We start from the raw sequence: 21,034 nt of genomic DNA, 5'->3' as shown, positions 1-21,034 counted from the left end.
ATTATTTCTGTACCATGAATTTGAAGACTGCCTATTTATCAACATCAACATTAATTATTGTGCATTTTGAAAAACTGTTCACACAATTCTTTCTTATTTTTTAGTTTATCAACTGGTCTACATATGGGTCGTTCTAATATTAAGCAGGTTGCTCAGAAGCGTTTTCATGAAATAAGTCTGTTTGTCAAATCGCTATTCCTTTGTGCTCACGAAATTGCTCATTCTGACTTAGTTTACACATTTTTCCACCCATTGCTGAGAGATCAACAATATTCAGAGGAGTATTCTAAAAAAGTAAAAGGTGAGAAGCCAATATGTCTCTCATTGAAGTTTGATGGACTACTTAAAATTGTTATATATAAGTAGAAGATACAGGCAAATTGTCTAATTTTGTCTATATTTTTATAGATAGAATAGGAGATGTCCATGAATCAGGTAGACTTAAAGGTCAATTGAAATTATCATTGCAATACAGGAAAGGAGTATTCAGTGTAATGGTTCTACATGCCAGAGGTTTACCAAGACTGTCCAATGGCCAAGAACCGTCTACTTATGTTAAAGTTTATTTACAACCAGATACACCAAAAAGTACCAAACGCAAAACTAAAGTAGTCAAAAAGAATTGTCATCCCAGTTTTATGGAGATGGTAAGTTTGAATTCATTTTTTTTAATTATACAATAATATTGTAACAATAACCTTGACATGTATCATTTTCTCAAAGTGACAATTAGCAGCTATCATTTATCAGAAAGCAGTTTTCGTCTCTATCTCTACTTCTATTTGCAAACAACAAGATGTTACCTAACCTACCATATTTTCGAATTTTCCTGTCATTCTTATGGATCTAGTTGAACTTATTGCTTTTAACTAATGTTTTGACTAAGTCTTTTTTACTCAATGCTTCACTGAAATCTCCATGGATGTACACATAACTAAACATTGGTACTCCCCATGGTTGGGCTGATTAAAATCATGATTTAAATCGCTTGATTTTTAAAATTAAAATCATGATTTAAATCAATTTTTTTCTTTTTTATTCAGAACCAGATAAAAACATAATATATAAGTTCTCTCACAAATCAAAAGAAGTATATGCTTTTAGCCAAAACAACAAAAAAGAAGTACAGAATTCCAAATTCTTGAATTAAACACCTAACCTAACCATTGTAGTCCGTTTACATTTTTTATTACCTTGTCCGAAAACATAACTTACTTAAATGCAGCTCGGCGGGCATTTAACTTTTTACTAAAGGTAACAGTCTAGTGTTTTCATATAACTCGTAATTGTTTCTAAAGCTATATTCTTTTCTTCTGGTATTTCGTTTTTGTGGATTTAACATATACGCTATAAAATGTTATGGCGTTAGTGCTTGCTTATATCGGTTATTAAATTGTTTTTTTTTGTAATGGTAATTCCACAGATTCATCAAAGATATATTGTAAATGTTTCCACTGCTCTACAGGATCATGTTAGGATAGTAGCATTTTTCCTCTGCACAGTATCAAGAGCAATTGATATAGGTTTCAAAATGTTTAAATAATCTTGCGCTGTATGTTTAATCGCAATATTTGAAACTTTTTGGTAAATAGTGGAATCGATCTCCTTTTTATTTTCTTCGCAAATTTTTAATATGATGTCCCACTGAGTGACATACATCTCTAAGCAGTCGCCAAGGCTATTCAATCGCACACCGCTTGGAAGGACTAAAGCGCTGCCTACTGCTTGGCTGACTTTAGCTCTAGCCAAATGGTTATTTCTAAAATACTTCACATGAAGAAATCAGGTCACAAACTATTTGCGTTAAATATTCTGAAGTATGTGAGTTTCCTAATGTGTCTATAGTTTCATATAGGAGGGCTTATCCATCTTCAGTGGTTATTGTTACACTGGTTCGATGTGCAGATTGAGCCACCCATCAATTGACATATTTACGGACTGTCCTGACAGGGAGGAGAAACATTTTTCTTTTTCCTCTTCATAGATTTCGTACAAAAGATTTGTTGCTACCGTTTTCCTCGTGGGCGGTGTATAACCAGACCTTAATAACTGAATGGCTTTTTTCACCTCTAAATTCTCAATACATCTGAAGCTCGAATTAGTAGCAAAAATAGCCTTTGCTATTTATTTGTCAATTTTATGTTTTTCTGTAGTTGAAATCCGCATTACAAAACCACTCATGGTAGGCTGAGTTTCGATTGCTTTCTTAAGTAAGTATAGAAGAGTAAAGATAATTATCTCAAAAATGTATCTTCTTCCACTCATTAACTTTCAGACCTTAAGGTCGATAGTCTCCCTATTAGGATTCCTAGCCTCATTTTTCCGGCAGCGATGGCCAGCCGCTTGGCCAACCCTACTGCTTTAAATCAGTAGGGAGTTTGTGAATTCGGTTATTTAGTTTCTGCTCTGAAGTCTGTCCCTTGCTTCTTCTACTATTCTTTTCCATTCTTTCGGTCTTTTGCTTTGTTCTTCCAGTCATTTATTCCAATTTCTTCAAGATCTTCTTCTACACCATCCAACTATCTAGTTTTCGGTCGTTCCCTTGCTCTTCGTACTTGTCTTTTAGTTTTCTGTATTTTCTTGACACACCATTCATTACCTAGACGTTGTACATGTCCTGCCCACCTTCATCGTTTACTTCTTATTTCATTTGTTATTATTGGGCTATTGAATTTTTGATAAACTGCGTAGTTTCTTAATATTCTCCATACTCCATTTTCTTTAATTAGGCCGTATATTCTCCGTAGTAATTTCCTTTCCCAGATTTCTAATGTGTTTTCCCTTTTTTTGTTAAATTTCAGATTTCTGCGGCGTAAAGTATGACTAGTCTAATTACTGTCTTGTATATTTTTATTTTTGGGTTTGTAGACAATATATTTGATTTAAATGTGTCTTTTAATGCATAAAAACATTTGTTACCCCGTTGTATTCTGTTATTTATAAAAAATGTATTTAAAACAATATTCAATGAGTTATATTTGTAATCCTTTCAAATTTCTAGAAAAGGTCTCAATTTTGAGTGATTAAAAATAAATATATTTCATAAGCTGTTGTATCCTTGAAATAATAATAAATTACGTCAATGAGATCAATACCTTTAAATGGAATCTCACGAGAAACCATTTAGATAGTATTAAAAAATACATCGATTATACTATTTGTTTCCAGTATTTTTGAGCTAGAGCTAGATAGATAGAAAACTACTCTATTGAAAAATATTGAACATTCTGTTAAGTTCTGTGGTATGAACTTACAACTCCAAAAAAAACAAAGACGTGAAATTTGGAGGCCATTCCAATGAATTTCCTCACCAAACCAATCATGATGCTCCTCAATACTATTAGGTGCTACGTGGATAAGGTGAATTGATTGAATAAAAGAGTCCAATGGAATGGCCACTTTGGTAATTGAACCAGATATCAATGATATTTCACAACATATCTTACAGATAATTTGAGTAATTATTTATAATTTCAATGAATAGTTTTGAATGATAAATTCACCAACACCAGAATTTTTGATTTGATCTTCAACTATTTTTGTGGCGAGGAGACTTGTAGGTAGGTAATTTTCATGGGAAGGTCTTCCATTAACCTAATTTCAGGCTCTCTTCGTTTTAATCTTCTATTGGTGTTTGGACATCCTGATGTATTCGATTATATTGTGTCAAAATGTTTGATGAAATTAATTAGAAGTTTTTTTGTAGTTGGAATATCGAATGTCGCTGGAAATCATCAAAATGAGAAGATTACAAGCGACCGTCTGGAACTATGATGCCTTACAAGAAAACGAATTTATGGGTGGTGTAGAATTAGACCTTGGTTCATTAGAATTAACAGAAGAAACTAGTGAATGGTATTCATTAGTAAATCTCAGCAGATAACAATTGTACCCTTTATAAAAGAATATTTACTATTAGGTTGTTGAATGTGGTGGAATAGTTATTTACAACATTATTAATTTGAGAATTTCAAAACTATTAAGAAAAGAAATTGTTTAACTACAATTACAATTGGTGACTTATTAGAATAATTTGCAAGATATTATAATCTCTCTTAGGCATGGTTGAATCTATCTAATAAAAATGTGTTGTTTGCTCTCTAACCATACTTTAGTAACACTTTACAGCTCTACTATATATATATATATATATATATATATATATATATATATATATATATATATATATATATATATATATATATATAGTGTTGGGTGAAGGTCTTGAATCAAATAAGAATGATGTCTTGTACAGAGCGTGTTATCATCGACAAAATATGTTCTCGCCGTGCATGGTATGAGACAGTGTTGGTAGGTGATGAAACGATCTAGTGGTAGTAGTGTTGTACTATTCAATACAAAGAATACTCTCGTGTCTAATACGTTTCTAAAATGATATAGTATGGAACATTGTAGTAGACAAACACATTTGAAAAATTTATGTATTTTCGTGAGTCCCTCGTATCAATTGAATAAACTGAAAGTACTACTTTCTACCATACACGTATGTATTATTTTGTGGGATTTGTTTCCTGGAAATTCTATTTCTTGTAGAAGGATATATTTAAAATGAGTCATATAAATCAATGGAATTTAATTAAAATGCACAAATCAATGTTAAATCTTTGAATAATAGATAAATAGTAGATATTAATATTACTCTATTGTTCAAGTAACAAATCTAATTGAAATGAACTAATTTATTTATATTTATGCGTTTACTAATATTCAATACTTTGTATGAAATTTCTTCATAATAACTATTCCACAAAGTTGTACGAATTTACAATATGGCAATGAATTAACGAGACTGGTGTAAGATATAAAAAAATTCTATTCCATGGCATCGTTTTCGTAGGTGATGCATTATAGAGATTTATCCTCCTTCCTTTCAGAATATGCACTATTCAGTTTCTGATAGACATAACTTATCAGAGACTTTCCGATGCAGCAGTGATAAAGTGAGGAAATGTAGCTTGGTTCTATAGTCATTCCATTATTATTGTCTATATATCAGCTTTAAGTCACTAACTTAGGAGCTCAGTGCTTATTGATTATAACTTTCATAAACTGTATCATCTTAGGTTCATTTCTTGAAATAGATAATCTGATATTTACCGAGAAAAAGGAGAATATAGTATTTTTTCTAATAATTTGAGTACTTGTGTAGTATATTTGCCTTCACCTAAAATAAAAGATATTTTAAACCTCTACATCAATATATTTGAAGCCAAAGCACAAAATCAAACTAAGTAAGCAGCAACTGGTATCAAGGTTTCAATTACAATACTGTTTGATGCCACAAATGGGTATCTTAATGGACAGTCTCGTTATTCATTTGCTATATTATCTGACACACAAGATATATAAACTATATATTGTTTACATATCTATCACATCAGATTAGAATTTCAATTTAGGCATGAATGTCACAATTTTAACAAAATATAAATTGTCAGGTTGAAAGAGCATATTTTTTACATATAATACCTAAATATATCTACAGCTCATTGAAGTTGATGCATAAAAATGTAATTTTAAGAATAACATATTTCTATACTTGTTAACAACTGAAATTCCTAGACACTGACTAAAGTCGTCTCAGCCTAACCCTCTACTGCATGAATTATGAAAAAAAATAAAAAAAATATTTGATGGTTATTTAGACTTTATTTGGAGATAAAATTTACTACAAAAATGGAAATTGAAAAAAATTACTTAAAAAAATCGAGAAAAGAACAAAGGTTGTATGGGTTTGTATACACCAAAACAAATTTTAATAAAAAAGTACATGGGTTCGTATGAAGAATAAAGAAACAAATATAATATAAAATAAAATATAATAATATAAGTGTTTAATATAAAATAAAAACTATAATAATTGTAATCATGAAATGCCGATAAACAGTTTCGATTGTTGTTTTAACATAAAACCACTTTGTCTAAGTTTTTTGGCCACAAAATTGACATTTTTATCGGTTTTTCATCCATTCAGTCATATGGACTATTTTGTCAGTTCTCACGAAATTTAAAGGTACATCTTGATGTCTGGAAGGAACTTTCCTCATTTTCTTTGGTATAGTTGGTGTGCCTCGATTGGATGAAACAGGACTTCCGTGCCCAGAAACTGGTGTTCTATCTCTACTGTGATTTACAGATTTATCGTGCCATTCGTTAAAAACATTAAAAGGGCATACGAAATCATATATGGTACTGTGGCAAAATTATTAAGTTAGGTTAGGATGCATACGAAACCATATATAAAAAATAAACATTAAATAACATATATAAAATAGTGCTATAACAGCTCCATGTTTTATGTTTTTATCACGCAAAACTTACCTTTTTTATTTAGAAAAATGTGTTTACAGACACTGAGTTCAACTTAACACAAGCGCTTAGAAAAGTGAGGTTGTAATCACAATTATATTAGACCATAGACAACAAAAAATATTTTTGTATTGGCAATATAACAATTAAAATGTCCGCCATGGGTATGTATAGTTATTGCTTGTGCAATATAACGTGAAAAGAAAATATTTAAACTGGTGAACCATATGAGTTTATATGCAGTAAAGGGTTAAAGGGTGGCTTCTAATATATCATAAGTTACAAGTTTTGAGGCTTTGAAAGAGGATGGGTTTGGAACGAATAATCCAAGTAATTTTGTGTTATTTATGCCTAATTTTATTAAGCACTTTTACAAATCAATATATAAGTCTGATTTTTTCAAATTATGTGGAGCTAGTGTAATTAAGAAAGGTGCTTATAAATGTAAGGAATGCAGGAACAAAGAATTTAAAATCATTTAAACATTCCCTACCCTGTACCTTTATACCATTTTTTAACTTATATAATACTGATAGTTCTAAAATAAGATATTTTTAAAATGTATGTATACATTTAACTAATATTTTCAATAAACGTGCACGTACTGAACTGATTTATTTAATTTGAATGATGGATGAATTTAGAACCAGAAATTATAGGAAAAACATAGGGATTTTGTAAAAATATCTGGTAAAAAATAAAGTTACAGATTTTTCTAACACACAATATTAAAATATAGTGAACTACATTTAAATGATCAGAAAATAAAGCAGAATCGCCAAAAAATAATAACTGGGCAATGCAAAACTAAAGCTAATTTATATAAATTAATTTTAAAAAATATTTTAACACGAGACTACTTGTATCCACTCCTAAGTCAGCACCTATAAAGAACGTTAAACCCCTACCAACATTTTACAAATATACAACCAATATAAAATTTTAAGGGTCAGTCTGGCGGAATAAAACGATGCACCTACATAGCGAAAAATGTTTCCCTATATGTTGCTGTGTGTTCTGTTTAAAATTCGATTTACAAATTTACGAGTTTTCAACTGAGGAAATGACTGAACAATAGATCAATTTCAAGTTTTATTTTAATCTTATCAAGACTAGTGAATGCAATCCCGATCTCGCGGGATCAATCCCAAAGCATAATATGACAAGAAAAGCGTTAGAAAACTATTCCGAGTATTAACGAATATTAGCGGCAGGTGACGATCGGGATACACAATACAGAACTATGTCGTAGTCATTATTTTTTCTTAAATTACACGTTATTTATTGTTTATGTGAGTTAAATAAACATAACTGGACTCTCACAAGTTGTTAAAAACTTAAAATGTCGAACAATAATCCGGATCAAGTGTATGTGGAGTTTAGCAGTTGTGTACCGGTATGGAGATATTTATAGAAAGCAGTTGATAATTTGACTGTTCAATGCAAGTTATGTAAAACTGTTCTCAAAAGGTTTACACGTCCATATGATGTCAATCCAAAAAATTGAACAAATCGAATACAGGAATCTACCTTCAAATTCATTAGCGTCTACCAGAGCGTCGTTGTCAGTTGCGCAGTCACATGTTGAGGCTCAATTTACACTAGATGATCGTGAAAATTAACAAACACCACAGAAGAAAAAGAAAATCAGTGTTTATTTTCCTTCTGATTCTAACTTAACAAAAAAGTTAATGATTTCCCGAATGGTAGCCAAAGATAGTTTGCCATTCCAAGTATTCTGTACTTCCAAGGACATGAAGAGTCTTTTTGCTGAGAAAGGTAACAATTACAAATTGCCTTGTTCACCAAACACAATTAGTCTAACTGTGATGAATTATGGAACGTGGCTCAAAATGAAAGTGAAGGAAGATCTTCTAAATTTGAAGAATGAAGACTATAGGTTTGCAGTCACTTTAGATGAATGGACATTTAGAATAAATCAGCGCTTTTTAAATGTTAATGTACACACCGTTATTAAGAGTCGGCCCACTTATTTGCATTACATTTTTGGAGGTATGCCATTGGAGTCTTGTGTTCAGCTTCTGCCAGAAAAACTATCAGAGTATAATTTATCTTTATTTATAGTTTATATTTTTCCTTACCTTTAAGACAAATTTACATAGCTACAGAATACCAAATGATTATATCAAAACTACGGAAATGCATCAAACTTTTTAGAAATTCCTACCAAGAATGATATGTTTCAGAATTACATTCAGCAAGAGTTTGGCAAAACCATTCAGCTGGTTCTTGATTGCAAGACACTTTGGTAAAGCCTATGCAACATGATAAGTATATACAATAGAGTAAAGCAGTGTGTAAATTGCAATTGGAGACTTTCCAATTGCCAAACAAATATCTCATAAGGAACGAAATTAAAACTATAATCAGCCGATTGTACCGTAAAGAACCAGACCAAGCAGATATGAATACAACAGTACTATTAAATGAAGATGATTTGTCTCTTTCCATGATTGCAGCTACCGCTGCACAATATAATACATCATCAGCATCACTTCAAGAGGAATTAGAACCATAACTACTTTCTGATCTCCTTTTTGTTTTTATTATGTAAATTTGTATCTGTGACCTGTGTGTGCAGTGCTGAATAAATGATTTCTATTCTATTAAAAAAACTGTTACCTAGTTATTTGGTTAAATAATAAAGGTTTTTGTTTTCTTTCAAATGAAATTTTATTTTAAGTAACCTAACTAACACAAAACAAGCATTTTGCATAGTTCTCAGTCATCCGAATTTAACTTATTTTAAAAAAGATACTGAAAGAATCTGACAACCTCTGCCAGTAATGAAAATATTGAGAAAGTAAAGATATTCAATTAATGCATGATAGCTGATGAACTACAGATTAACCGTAAATTTGTGCGACAAATCGTAACCCATACTTTAGCACTGATTCTGAAACGTACGTTAACTACATGTAAGGAGGAGGGGGAGTTATGATGTTATCAATAGCTCGATACAAAATAAATTTGAAAATATATAAAAATATAACAGATATCACTTACTATGTATATGCCAAATACCAAGTTAGAAATCATCGGATCGAGAATATTCACAACATCAGCAGCAGGTGACTAACATTCCCGGTACGAAACAACATAAAAATACATGCAAGGTGTGTACCACAGCAATTTTTAATCTATAGAAAAAAATGAACTTTCATCATTTTTTTCATATATTTTTTCAATTTCCTAATTACTTCAACATTTACTTGTCTAAAACTCCATTAAATTCCATCATTTTGTTTACATATTATTCAAAGTATTTTCAACATGTACTTTACTAATTAGATTAAAATGATTGCTGATTTAGGAAACATTCTAACTATTTTCCACATATGAGCACATAATGCTGTAGTTTCAGTCTTCTATGGTATCATAAGGAATTCTGTTATTTTTAACTAACCCTAAATACCATAATTCTGTATAATAACAGACTTAAAAAGTGTATAATTCTTTTCAAAAAACGACTAATTGTCACACATTATTTCAGAATTTTATGCTTTATCATAAATAAACATTTAAAATGGAAAAAGGTCAAGTTCTGAGGAATTTTATTATTCTTTTCATAAAGCTGACCCTCCCTAAAAGTTTCTTGTAATTATAAGAATCTAATCAACCCCATATATTTTCTTTACTTTTCAAAAATCACCATCTTTCTCTTTTATTAATGTATTTTGTCCGAAATTGCACAATACAAAAAGAGTTAATAATCAACAAGATGTCATAAGACAGAGCTGTACACAATAATAATTATGTTTAAAAACAAATCAGTTTTGTTAGTAACTGAAATATAATCTAATTTATCACAAAACACAATTTTTTACAACATGCCAAATCCTTTTGAATAATTTATTGCTTTCACCAATCTATCCTTCAATTTTGTTTTTGAAGAATATTCTGGCAATAAGAGAACGTTAAAACACGTATGAGCTGTCGGTAGTCGATCAGAGTCTGGTCCATTTTTAGCTATGACTAGTTTCAGTCTCGAAAGTCCACCTATTGGTACACGATCTGACCCTGTTGTAAACTGTAAAAGTTTTCTCTTGTCTTCCAACGACAGAGCGTGAACCACCGACCAGAAATCTTTTATAATTTGACTTTCGTTTGTGTAACCGCCATCATATTCTGTCGAATGCTCCAATTCATCAAAATCAAAGTTCTGAAACAAAATTTTATACAATAATAAACAGATTTTCTATTAAAAAGCATAGGAAACTCAAAGTTTAAATTTAGTACTAGTTCAGCAATGCGGATTAAGCACAACGGGCAATGTAAACAAAAAATTAGTTTTCTCTTGAAGTATTGAGTTTTAACTTTGAAATATCAGTTCAAGATAGAAACAGTAACAAATAATATAAATTCAATGATGGGTACATGCTGACTTTACTAATATGTTTGAAGGAATGAAATGTGATAGCGTGCAAGTAAAAAAGTGCTATAATTTTATTCATATTAATTCAAGACATTAAATTATCCTAGTTTCATTGATTTTACTTAAATAAACTCGTACACTTATTAATTAGCATGTAAGTCATTTGGTTCTAAATTTTTTGTATTTTCAATTTGTAGAGATTTGTATGGCTTTACAATAAGATAAGCAAACTTAAATTTGATAGGTTCATTTGTTCTTTCTAGGTATGTTGTATACACTACATAGACTGGAGATTCAATTTACCTACACCTAAAGAGATTTTTTTAATAGTTACAATGGTTTCATCTCTTATCTATGCTGTTTGAAGTATTTCATTGAAAGATATTTCTAGTTTATATTATTTAGATTATGTTTTAGTTATTCCCAAGTAACACACAACTTACTCTTTTATTATCGAATTGTTCTATAAATATTATATAACTGCTGTGTGACAAATATTATGGGTTTTTAGGGGTAATTTGGAGTACATATTAGCTTATTATATCTTTCGGTGATCGATCTATGTTTTATAAACGTTACTCTATCTGATTTCCAAGCTTTATTGTTGTTTTTCAGGAAAAACCTTAAGTCATTTAATAAGTTCATGAGTACCGTTTGTCGCAACGTTTATACATAGAAGCTGTTTTCTGTTTAAGGGATCTATAAGAAGTTTTACATCGCCTATTCTTATAACCTTCAAAAGATTCGATGGGAATTAACGTAGTTATTGAAGTTTTCGCAAGACACCAAGTTGATTATTCAAAACATTGTAACGACTAGTCAGTATTGGTATCATGGTCATGAAAATAAGTTACTCAATCTTCTAAAATGTATTCATAATGTGTGTTAAAGTTCCAGTAAACATCAATTTTCATGGGTTAGCTTTGTTTAAAAGTTCAAAAGTTCAAATCTTATGCAATATTTTTGGACTGACATCCATAAAACCGATTCGAATATTCCATAAATATGGAAAATCTTCTGATTTGCGTTAAGTTTTACAACCTCTTGATGAAAAAGCACAGAAGATAATGGGAGATGGTTCAACATATAAATTGGGCGTTTAAATCACTCACATATGGAAATTCACAATTTAACCCTTTGATTTAATCTTTGATAAAATTTCACGAAAAATAATATTTATTCTTCAGACGCCAGTATGCACCTAATCGAGAAAAAAGACAATGTTTTCGATCGAATATCATATTATTCACCTCACATGCACCATTATACAGCTTTAAAATCAACAAGTCTTTCAAATGATAATTGAAAAGTGGTCAAATATAATTCTTTATTAATATAATTACTGAGTAATGACTTATGAGATTAAGAAAATAGTTCTATAGTTGGTGTAGAATAGCTAGATTAGAGTTCTCTTGTAGTGCTACAGTAACTCTATATAATTGTTCTTTTGTGAATGTTTTGACCACCTCAATAAGACGGTCGAGTAACATGGTCCTATTCATTTGACTAAGAGTTGTTTAAATAATGTATAAACTTATTCCTAACTATTTTGTTCAGCTTCGAAATATTGTTTTGTAAATGGTTATGTTTCATTAATAAAACTAGTTTTGCTGTTTGGGTATCCAACTTGGCTGAAATCAATAAAAGCGAAACTGCATGGTTTTTCTCTTGTTATGTGGCGTTTGATGGGGGGATATTTAGTTTTCAATACATGCGACATTTTATGTTTTGAATAAAAATTTTTTAAGTATTTTGGAGATCAATGGTAACTATAGAAGGACACATCTAACTGAAATTATTGGATTCCCTACCAAATTTTTGAACAATTTCGAATTTTACATGTCTAGAATATTGTTAAATTTCACAATTTTTATTGTATATTAATCAAACTATTTGGGTACTTACTTTACTACCACAAATCAACAGCTCAATTTCTTCTGGACGGAATAGCAACTCTAGAGGTGATTCGTCTACCACCATTTGAAATCCTTTATAGAAAGCCGAAAATTGTTTTTCGACTGATTTGTTTAATAAGAAATCAGCATATAAATCCACAAATTCCTGAAAACAAAGTTAAAATAACAAAGAGAAAAATATTTTGATCAAAAAAATCAATTTTAAATACTCACATATTTATTTTCTTGTGTAACACTTATTTTGTCCCCATTTTCTTTTAAATCATAACTAATAGTAGAACCAAACACATCTTGGTAACTTATCCTAAATGTCAACATAAACATATCTTCAAAGTTTGGTTCATGATATTCCAAAAGTTGTTTTAAACTGTTATACAACACCTGCAAAAAACAATCAATGGAATGAGCTACATATTTGGTTCGAAAATGTTTCCTTAATAAAACCAGTATCTTTAGCAAAAGTTATGAGGTTTCAAATATTAATTTTTATAAATCATGTGTGTAAAAATTCACTTATACTTACGGGAGTCCAGTCCTGTAAATCTTCAAAACTCCCCCGTTTTCCCATCAGTTTCCTATAAAGTACCATAGGAAAATTAACAGCCAATATGACATTGTTATATATTGCCAACCCTAACACTATTCCTATCAAAGTGAACTGAGCGTCACTTTCAAAACTGGTGGGATTAAACCATACCTAAAAAAAACCTATTTAGATGGAGAGATATTTTCAAAAACGCCTACAAGTTAATACTACTGAAATTAAATAATATGTAGCACTCGTAACACATAAACATCCAAAATAATTTGCTTTCCAAGTAGTGAACAAATATTGTTATATTAATTCCATGTACATTTTCCCTCAATATCTTCAACTCAATATATTCCAGATCTAATGAAAATTTAACAAATATATAACAGTGCTACTTACAGTTTGTGATTCCGGTTGAATTGAAAACATGGCATAATCAGGATTAAAAATTTCTTCTATCACTAATTGAAAAAATTCTTTTGAAACTCCCCCTTCATCTATACCTTGTTCCCCTTCAAATTCCACCACCAGTTGTTTCTTTAAATCACTGGGGTTGTCCATAGAAATCATTTCCAGCTAAAACAACTATTCATTCAGATAAAGGTGATACATTTTCTAACTGAAGATTCAATTTACATTTATGAGAATGCCTGATTATAATTATTCCCAATGTATTCAACGATAGTGATATCCTTAGTAAACTCGCTTCAAAAAGCATAATTACAAGTAATACAACATCCATAATTGTCATGTAATTTGCTTAAATGCTGTTTGCTTTTTAATAAATGTTATACAAACACTTCATTTATGTCAGCATTCAAAAAAGACTTTGAAGAGAAATAAGATAAAATGAATTTACAAAAGAATTACTAAATACTGAAAACATTTCAATATTTTAAGATCCTATTATGTGTTAGTTTGAGGAAAATTTATTTATTCAAACTGACCTTTTTCTAATATTTCTTTTATAATCTTTAACCTTAGAAGTAAATTGGGAGATTATCATCTAGTCCAATAGACAAGCAGATATTAGATGTCATAAGATCCAATCTGCTTTGGGAATGCCTCCATAAGTAAAATGAGCTAGGCAAAAAGAATAAAGTGATTCTCCAATAGGTTCCTAGGCACACTGGAATGGAGGGAAATGAAAAATCAGACAGACTTGCCAAAGTAGGGGTGGATAAACCGTTTATAGGGCCTGAAAAGGAGGTAGGAAGGAAAAAAATCAGTTGCTGGAAGAATCTACAGGTGTTGACTCAGACTATTCCAGGGAACCTATAACCAAAGAGGATCTAATGAATGTATCAACCCAAGCAAGAACAATTTACTAATACTCAGGAGTCTTGTTGGGAAAATCTTTGGCAGCTTTACCCATTCTACATTCTGAACTTACTAAATGAAGTGGGATTAATAGAACAGCTGTAAACACTGAACATTCCCAGGGTGGCAGCCAGAAAAGGGGACATAATTGCATCCTTTGGGTCATATTATATATTACACACATACAACATTAGAAGTACTGCAAATTTCAAAGCAATTGCATAACAATCAACGGAAAGAGTTGGCACGTAACATTTATGAAGAAAATTGCTAAAAGAAAATATTACAAGTTGGTGAAGCTAAGTGTTCAACATCCACAAAAGAGAGAATACCTATTTGACCAGTTGTTTTACCTCTGATAGAGACATATAGTCGGACTAGCATGTGAAAATTAAGTAATGAAGATTTATAGAGGTGGGACAGAAGATAACAAATGGAAAATGAATATAATTACAATAAAAAGCAAAGGTCTACAACATGAAAGAATACTTAAAATTATTGTTGGATTGACTGTATAAATATAGATCTTCCTACAAGGTGAATCACTGGATCATGTTCCCTTCTTGGAGGCAGACATCTCTGAACGGAAATATTTGAGGTCAAGGCCCACATTGAGCTATAGTACTATTTAGTACAATAAAATAGATTCCTTATCTATATGGAAGCCAATTATGACGTTTTCTCCAATCATTCATCCGTATTACCAACTTCCAATACTATTATCAACTCTTGCGCAACAAAAGAAATAAGTCAAATACCGAACAGTAAAGAATACAATTGTCCACCTCCTTCCTAATAGCATACATACACAATAGGCCAAAATCCAACATGTACCAAAATTAATGACAAATCAAGCAGAATATAAGAAATATATCTTATACCAAAAACGTGTTACATCACCCACTCCTAGAACTTGGAAACACAAGAAAATTTAAAAGGAAAAGTCCAGCTGACCTAAAATATTATTTATAGAATTATTAAGATATAATTAGGAATTACATACATACCTCTACAAGAGCATCATCAATGATATGATCCCTTCTTACTTTTAATTTTAAAAAGGGTTGTGATGGCAAGCCTGTGAATGTTTGTAAAAAGCTGATTCTCCTTTCAGAGTACATCCGTATTCTATTATCGAAATAGAGGCCCATTGTTTTTGTAGCTGGAGTCAATATGAATGGATAATGCATGAAACTAAATTTACCTAAAAATATAATTTTTATTTTAAATTATTTTCAATTGACTACTTGAAAATAATCTTAAGGTTTGGATACTAGCAATTATAGTTTATATGAACACCAGTTGTAGCCACCAGCTAGTGAGGTCTTGAAGTATAGCTATTATTACACCCAAACTTTGGTATTATTAAATTACAGACAAAAAATTCTTACATAAATTTTGATACAAAGTTAGCTGAAGATGATTTTTATTCATATATTTTAACAGACATAAAAATATAAAAATGCAATTGTTAGATGATAAAAATAAAGAAAAGAAGATTTTTAATAACGATCAGCTTTCATATGAATATGAAAGAAAGAAAAAATGTAAAATTAATAGGTTTGTATAATTAATTACAATACCACTGATAATCTTAAAAATAAAATATTACCTGTGTCACTTTTATAATTGGCAAAATCTCTATCCATTTCAACAGCATCACTAAGTGGCTCATTATAGAATTCTGAAAATGGTAAATAAGGTTTTCGGCAATCGAGTACATGTATACCTAATTCTTCAGCTAAAGGATCTGGAGGTAGGGTACTTTGAGGTTTGAATCCATCTTTAGTATCAGAAAGGCTTTGGTATCTAAGTTCTGGCGATTCTAATACCCCAGCTAACATGTTTGCATAATACAGAATCTGAAAAATATAATTAGTATGTAAGTTTTATGTGACATATATATTTTGATATGTTTGACAGATATGAACAAAATATTTGGAAAGAAAATCCAGATTTCTACAATAGCCATATACCAAGAAAGACATAGAAAATTATTTATACTAATAAAAAGTATAACAATTTAGGGGATTGTAAGAAGTAAAAAACTGAATTTGAGAGAATACACAACAAGATAAGTATTGATACCATAGTACATTTATTTAAGATTATTTGGAATCATATAGTGAAATAGGAGACCCAGAATGGTCAATGAATAATGATAAGGGAGACCAACATGGGTAAACCCGACTCGTAAACTCAAAAACCATATAACTGAATTCATTCAAAAAAGAGCCATTGGATGGGTGAAGGTTCATAAGAAGTTGTAGTGTTATGTTATGTAAAGAAATGTTATATGAAACATAAGAAAAAATTAATAGGGGCAATTTCCAATTATTTGGGATATGCCCCAAGATAACTTGAATATATTGAATTTTTAACTTTTTTTCCTATAATTTTAACATAATATTCTTTAAATAATAGAATAAATGAAACTTTTTTGAAAATAATATCAAAAGCTTTGCATTTTTCTCTGAATAATGGAAATGGGATGGGAAACTGGGAAAAAATGTCAATATTCTCATCTTGTTTCAAAGTAGTGTATTTTCTACAATTTTGACCCCAAACTATTGTTTAGTAGAAATGAAATATAAACACAACAGAATTAAATGTATCCTTCAGTAAATGAGTTTCTCATTTACTGATTTAAAGTATTAAAAAACAGATTTACCTTCATAAATTTAGTTGCAGATGTAATAACATTTTCATCCTGTACAAAAAAATCTCTTTGAAAAGGTGTCATTATTACACGCAATGTTATAAGTTGTTGCAAATTTTCCAATATACTTCTGATACTCCTTCTAGCTACGCCTGACCACTGAATAGCTAAACTGGCTTGAACTTCTACTGGAAGCCTTTGTGCTGCTCTACATATTGCAGGCAAAGCTGTCTCTAATAGATCTCCTGAACCTGTACAGTGAAAACATGTATTTTTGATTGAAATTTACCTCTTAGTTTTCATAATTGTTATAATTATAAAGTTTTGTTGACATCTGGACATACAAGATGTATCATTTTGCTATGTTGCGCCTTGAGAATAGTATTAATGTGAAATATGGAAGGAATGGTTATTTAATGCAAAAGACAAGTTTAAAAATGAATTATTATAAGTTATCCCAGAGTCAGTTTCTATTATTTATCTCAAATTACATACCTAATGCTGGGATTTCAAAGACGATAACTAAAACATTTACTATGTCATCATGACTGCCACTTTCTTTCCTCATAGGTAATTCCATTTGTAAATTGCCGGCTAATGTGACTAAAGCATTCACAAGAGCATTTTCAAAAATAGAAGAATTTAATTTAAACAGAGCTGTATATGCTCTACGGACTGCCGGTATATCAACTGGTGGCAGTGAATTTTTATTTGATTCTGCGCTACTGTCTTCATCTTTGTCCTTTTCTCCTTCTAAGCTTCTTACATCTTCTTTTTTCAAAGATTTAATATCTGAAATATTTTTTAATTAAAAATAAAGCATATGAATTGCTAAATCCTTACTAAGACTCCAAGGTAAGATTTCCCAAAGAAGAAATATTGAGATGAACTTTCAAATCCAAACTTAAAAATCTTAATTTACTATTCAGAAATACAAATGTAATTGAAGCTTTCCTAAATGTAATATTTCAGAGAAATTTTTTAGTATCTATAATTTTCCATAGAAAAGAAAAAGTGAATCCAATCGACATTATAAAATCCCTGGAATAATTCTAACAAAAATAAAATGTAAACTGAAAAATATACCTTAGTATAGAAAGAGCCTTGGGAAGTCACAAGACTATTTTAAGAAATTAGACAAAACTTCTCTCACTACTTCATTCTTTGTAATAGTATCTTCTATTAAATATCATATTTTGGAAACAAGATTGAATTTTTTGTCTATATCCTTAGATATATACAATATTTTTATAAAGACCTTTTATTTTTAAAAAATATCGTTAATCTCCCTAGGAAACTTGAGTTTTACTTGATGCAATAATAAGATATTCTTTTTGTTACTCTCTGTCCTACCTGCATTTTCCAAATTTGAAGAACTTCTAGTAGGAGTACTTGGTTCTTGTGGGAAACTCTTTGATAGGTTTTCAATGCTACTGAATATTTCTCCTACAGTTCGAATTAAAGGGGAATAACTATTATTAGCTTCACATTCATCTATTATATCATACAAAGCCTGTTCTGTTAAATATGTTGGTATTGGAGCTGAAAAAATAGAAATATGATATTTGGTTTATTTTGAAATTTAACTTGATAAATTCAAATTTAAGGATATCATTAATTTCATTTCAAGTAATGGAAAATTAAAAATAACATATAATTTAATAAGTTCTACTAAATTTATGAAATTTTATTGAGAACAACAAATGTTCTAAGACATAAGCATGAGCACCAGCAATTTTGAATATATGAATTTCTGAGCTTGAACTGTTAAGTCCAATATTTGTGTTACCGATATGTGATTCTTAGCTTTTCTTAAGCGAATTTTCTTTATATCCTATGCCTGATAGTAATTGAAATAACTAATCTTTCGATATATATTGCCATCTTATTTCACAAATAATAACTCCATAACACAATTTTATAGTAGACACAAAAAACTTAATGATGAAAAATATTGAATGAAGATTTGAACTGTTTTTTTTTAAATAAAGGATAGAAAAGCTGGCCAGATATCAAATTTTGAGAAAATAATTGAAGAAAAACAATACAAGTACATTAACATGGATTGCGGTTAGCTTTAAACAAAATGGGGCCTAGGTTACGAGGTTTTCTATTTATACTTTTAAATTGTATCTGATTTTTTTGAGGCCTTCACCAGTTTTTCTGTTTAATAAGTTAGGGATTTATGTTTCTGATGGTATCAAAATGTTGATATAAGATAAAAACGGAGTTATGTAGTTTATGACTTAAGCTGACAATATGTAAAGGTATAATACTTACTGTTATATTTGAGACTTTCTTTACTATTTGAATAATTACTCTGTGATTCAATATCATTTCTTGGTAAATCTGATTCAAAATTGACGTCATTTGTAGTATCATTTTTGTTATTTATTATGTTTCCCTGTTTTCGAGCTATTTTGTTGGGATGTCTGTCACATAGTCGAGCATCTTGAGAAAATAACTGAATTGCTTGAGCTGCTGCTTCATCGGGTGTTAGAGGTTTCAACTAAAAAAATATAGCAATTGTAAAATTTTATTATGTTTTACTTAAAAAAATATGGATATTATAGATGAAATGTGAATATTGAATATTATGGAAAAATAACATTGGATAAATATTAATAGAAAATCTTACTTCACCACTCGAAGCACAGTATTGGTTGTCACAATGAGGATTTCCGCATCCATCAGTAAGTTGGTAGAAGTATCTTTCAATGAGTTTTTTTGCAGCAGCTCGTTTCATAACTTCGTTCTTATTGTCAGTGGAAATGATTTCGTTGTTCAAGTTACTAGACGATGCTTCTGGAATGTTCCTGAAATCGTTTTTTAAAATTCCCCATTAAAATGTGTAAATTTTTCCCCTGAAAACCCAAACAAAGACATTATTTGTTATGATGACATTCAAGATTGATATAACAAACATAACCTATAGAATTATTTCAATCGATAATTAACGCAATCAAAATTATATTTTAGAGTTATAGATACTTACCTGGAAGCTTCGTCTTTATTGGATATTTGATCTGAAGGGTTCATAGAATTCGATTTTGTGATTAAACTAAAATATAAAATGTGCTGCAAAAACATTCACAAGCAATGCATCAATAATATTGGCTACCAATTTATATTTATATATTTCTACTGCTCATTTATTGCTGTTCCAGGTTTTAACTCCAGCCTAGTATTTTTAGGATTTTATGGTGTGCAAGTCTGATATTTTTTAATTCTAATCTACTATAAAATGTACCATGTTAAAGTGGCAACATTGATCATCCACAGCTGTCACTAATGTCAGCTATTTTTTTGCGACAGTCTATTACCTTCATCCAATCCGAAATACCTAAATGTAGTTTTGAAAACTGAAATTAACAGCTTATGTTTCCACTTATTATCTTCTCACTGCATATAATGCTATTATATTCAAAATTAGAGCCCTTCTTTGTTTCATATTCAGCTAAACACTCAGATATTCATATTTTCAATAAACTTTGCTGCTTCTTCCTCCTGAGGTAATATCTCTATGCCCGGACTACGACGTAGTTCCACGAGTCAAAGTTTGACGTTAAATCCAAATTAAGGTCGTCTAAGTTTTAAACCCCAAGAAAGCTCCTATGTCCAAAACTAGGTCCGTTCTTTTTAACGAAGGGAATTTATATCTTCTTCTTCTTAGATGTCAATTAACAATTTAATATTCCAGAATTTTTGAAATCGGCAGAAGGCTCCTTTAGGCCGGCTAAATCCCGCTTTTCAAAAAATTTCTGGAGAAATTGATTTTAACGCTTCCACGGTCGCTGACCAAAAGAATAAGGTAACTACTTCTCCAATCGTCAAATTCTCAGTCGAAAATATCACGACTTTCGCAAATATAAAATTTGGAG

The 21,034-nt window shown here is 30.2% G+C and overlaps 2 protein-coding genes across 3 annotated transcripts in view; one reads left to right on the top strand and one right to left on the bottom strand.

The window, feature by feature from the left end:
- The window catches only part of LOC130440689 (phosphatidylinositol 4-phosphate 3-kinase C2 domain-containing subunit alpha), a 38,596-nt gene extending 28,739 nt beyond the window's left edge, over window positions 1-9,857 (top strand). Inside the window, exons 25-27 of the mRNA XM_056773969.1 lie at window positions 105-301; window positions 409-647; window positions 3,707-9,857. Of these exons, the coding sequence (XP_056629947.1) occupies window positions 105-301; window positions 409-647; window positions 3,707-3,883 (613 nt within the window). The 3' untranslated portion in view covers window positions 3,884-9,857. The remainder of the gene's footprint in view (window positions 1-104; window positions 302-408; window positions 648-3,706) is intronic.
- A 150-nt stretch (window positions 9,858-10,007) lies between these two features.
- On the bottom strand, window positions 10,008-20,449 carry LOC130440690 (ubiquitin-protein ligase E3A). 2 transcript variants are annotated; one of them, XM_056773970.1, is made up of 13 exons: window positions 20,149-20,449; window positions 19,792-19,969; window positions 19,434-19,662; window positions 18,507-18,695; window positions 17,649-17,945; window positions 17,166-17,404; window positions 16,107-16,356; window positions 15,502-15,698; window positions 13,574-13,750; window positions 13,166-13,339; window positions 12,856-13,023; window positions 12,632-12,787; window positions 10,008-10,513 (listed from the first exon to the last, which is right to left on the bottom strand). In XM_056773970.1, the coding sequence occupies exons 1-13, from the start codon at window positions 20,241-20,243 to the stop codon at window positions 10,175-10,177; spliced, it is 2,688 nt and encodes an 895-aa protein (XP_056629948.1). In that variant the 5' UTR covers window positions 20,244-20,449; the 3' UTR covers window positions 10,008-10,174. The 2 variants fall into 2 exon arrangements, with proteins under 2 accessions (XP_056629948.1, XP_056629949.1); XM_056773971.1 differs by having other exon boundaries at window positions 19,792-20,017; window positions 20,149-20,415.
- Between the last annotated feature and the right edge of the window lie 585 nt (window positions 20,450-21,034).

This window comes from Diorhabda sublineata, chromosome 2, assembly GCF_026230105.1.
Source record: "Diorhabda sublineata isolate icDioSubl1.1 chromosome 2, icDioSubl1.1, whole genome shotgun sequence".
In the NCBI taxonomy this organism is placed as follows: Eukaryota; Metazoa; Arthropoda; class Insecta; order Coleoptera; family Chrysomelidae; genus Diorhabda; species Diorhabda sublineata.
Note: the sequence above shows the minus strand (reverse complement) of the source record. Positions and strands in the feature narration are given on the sequence as shown.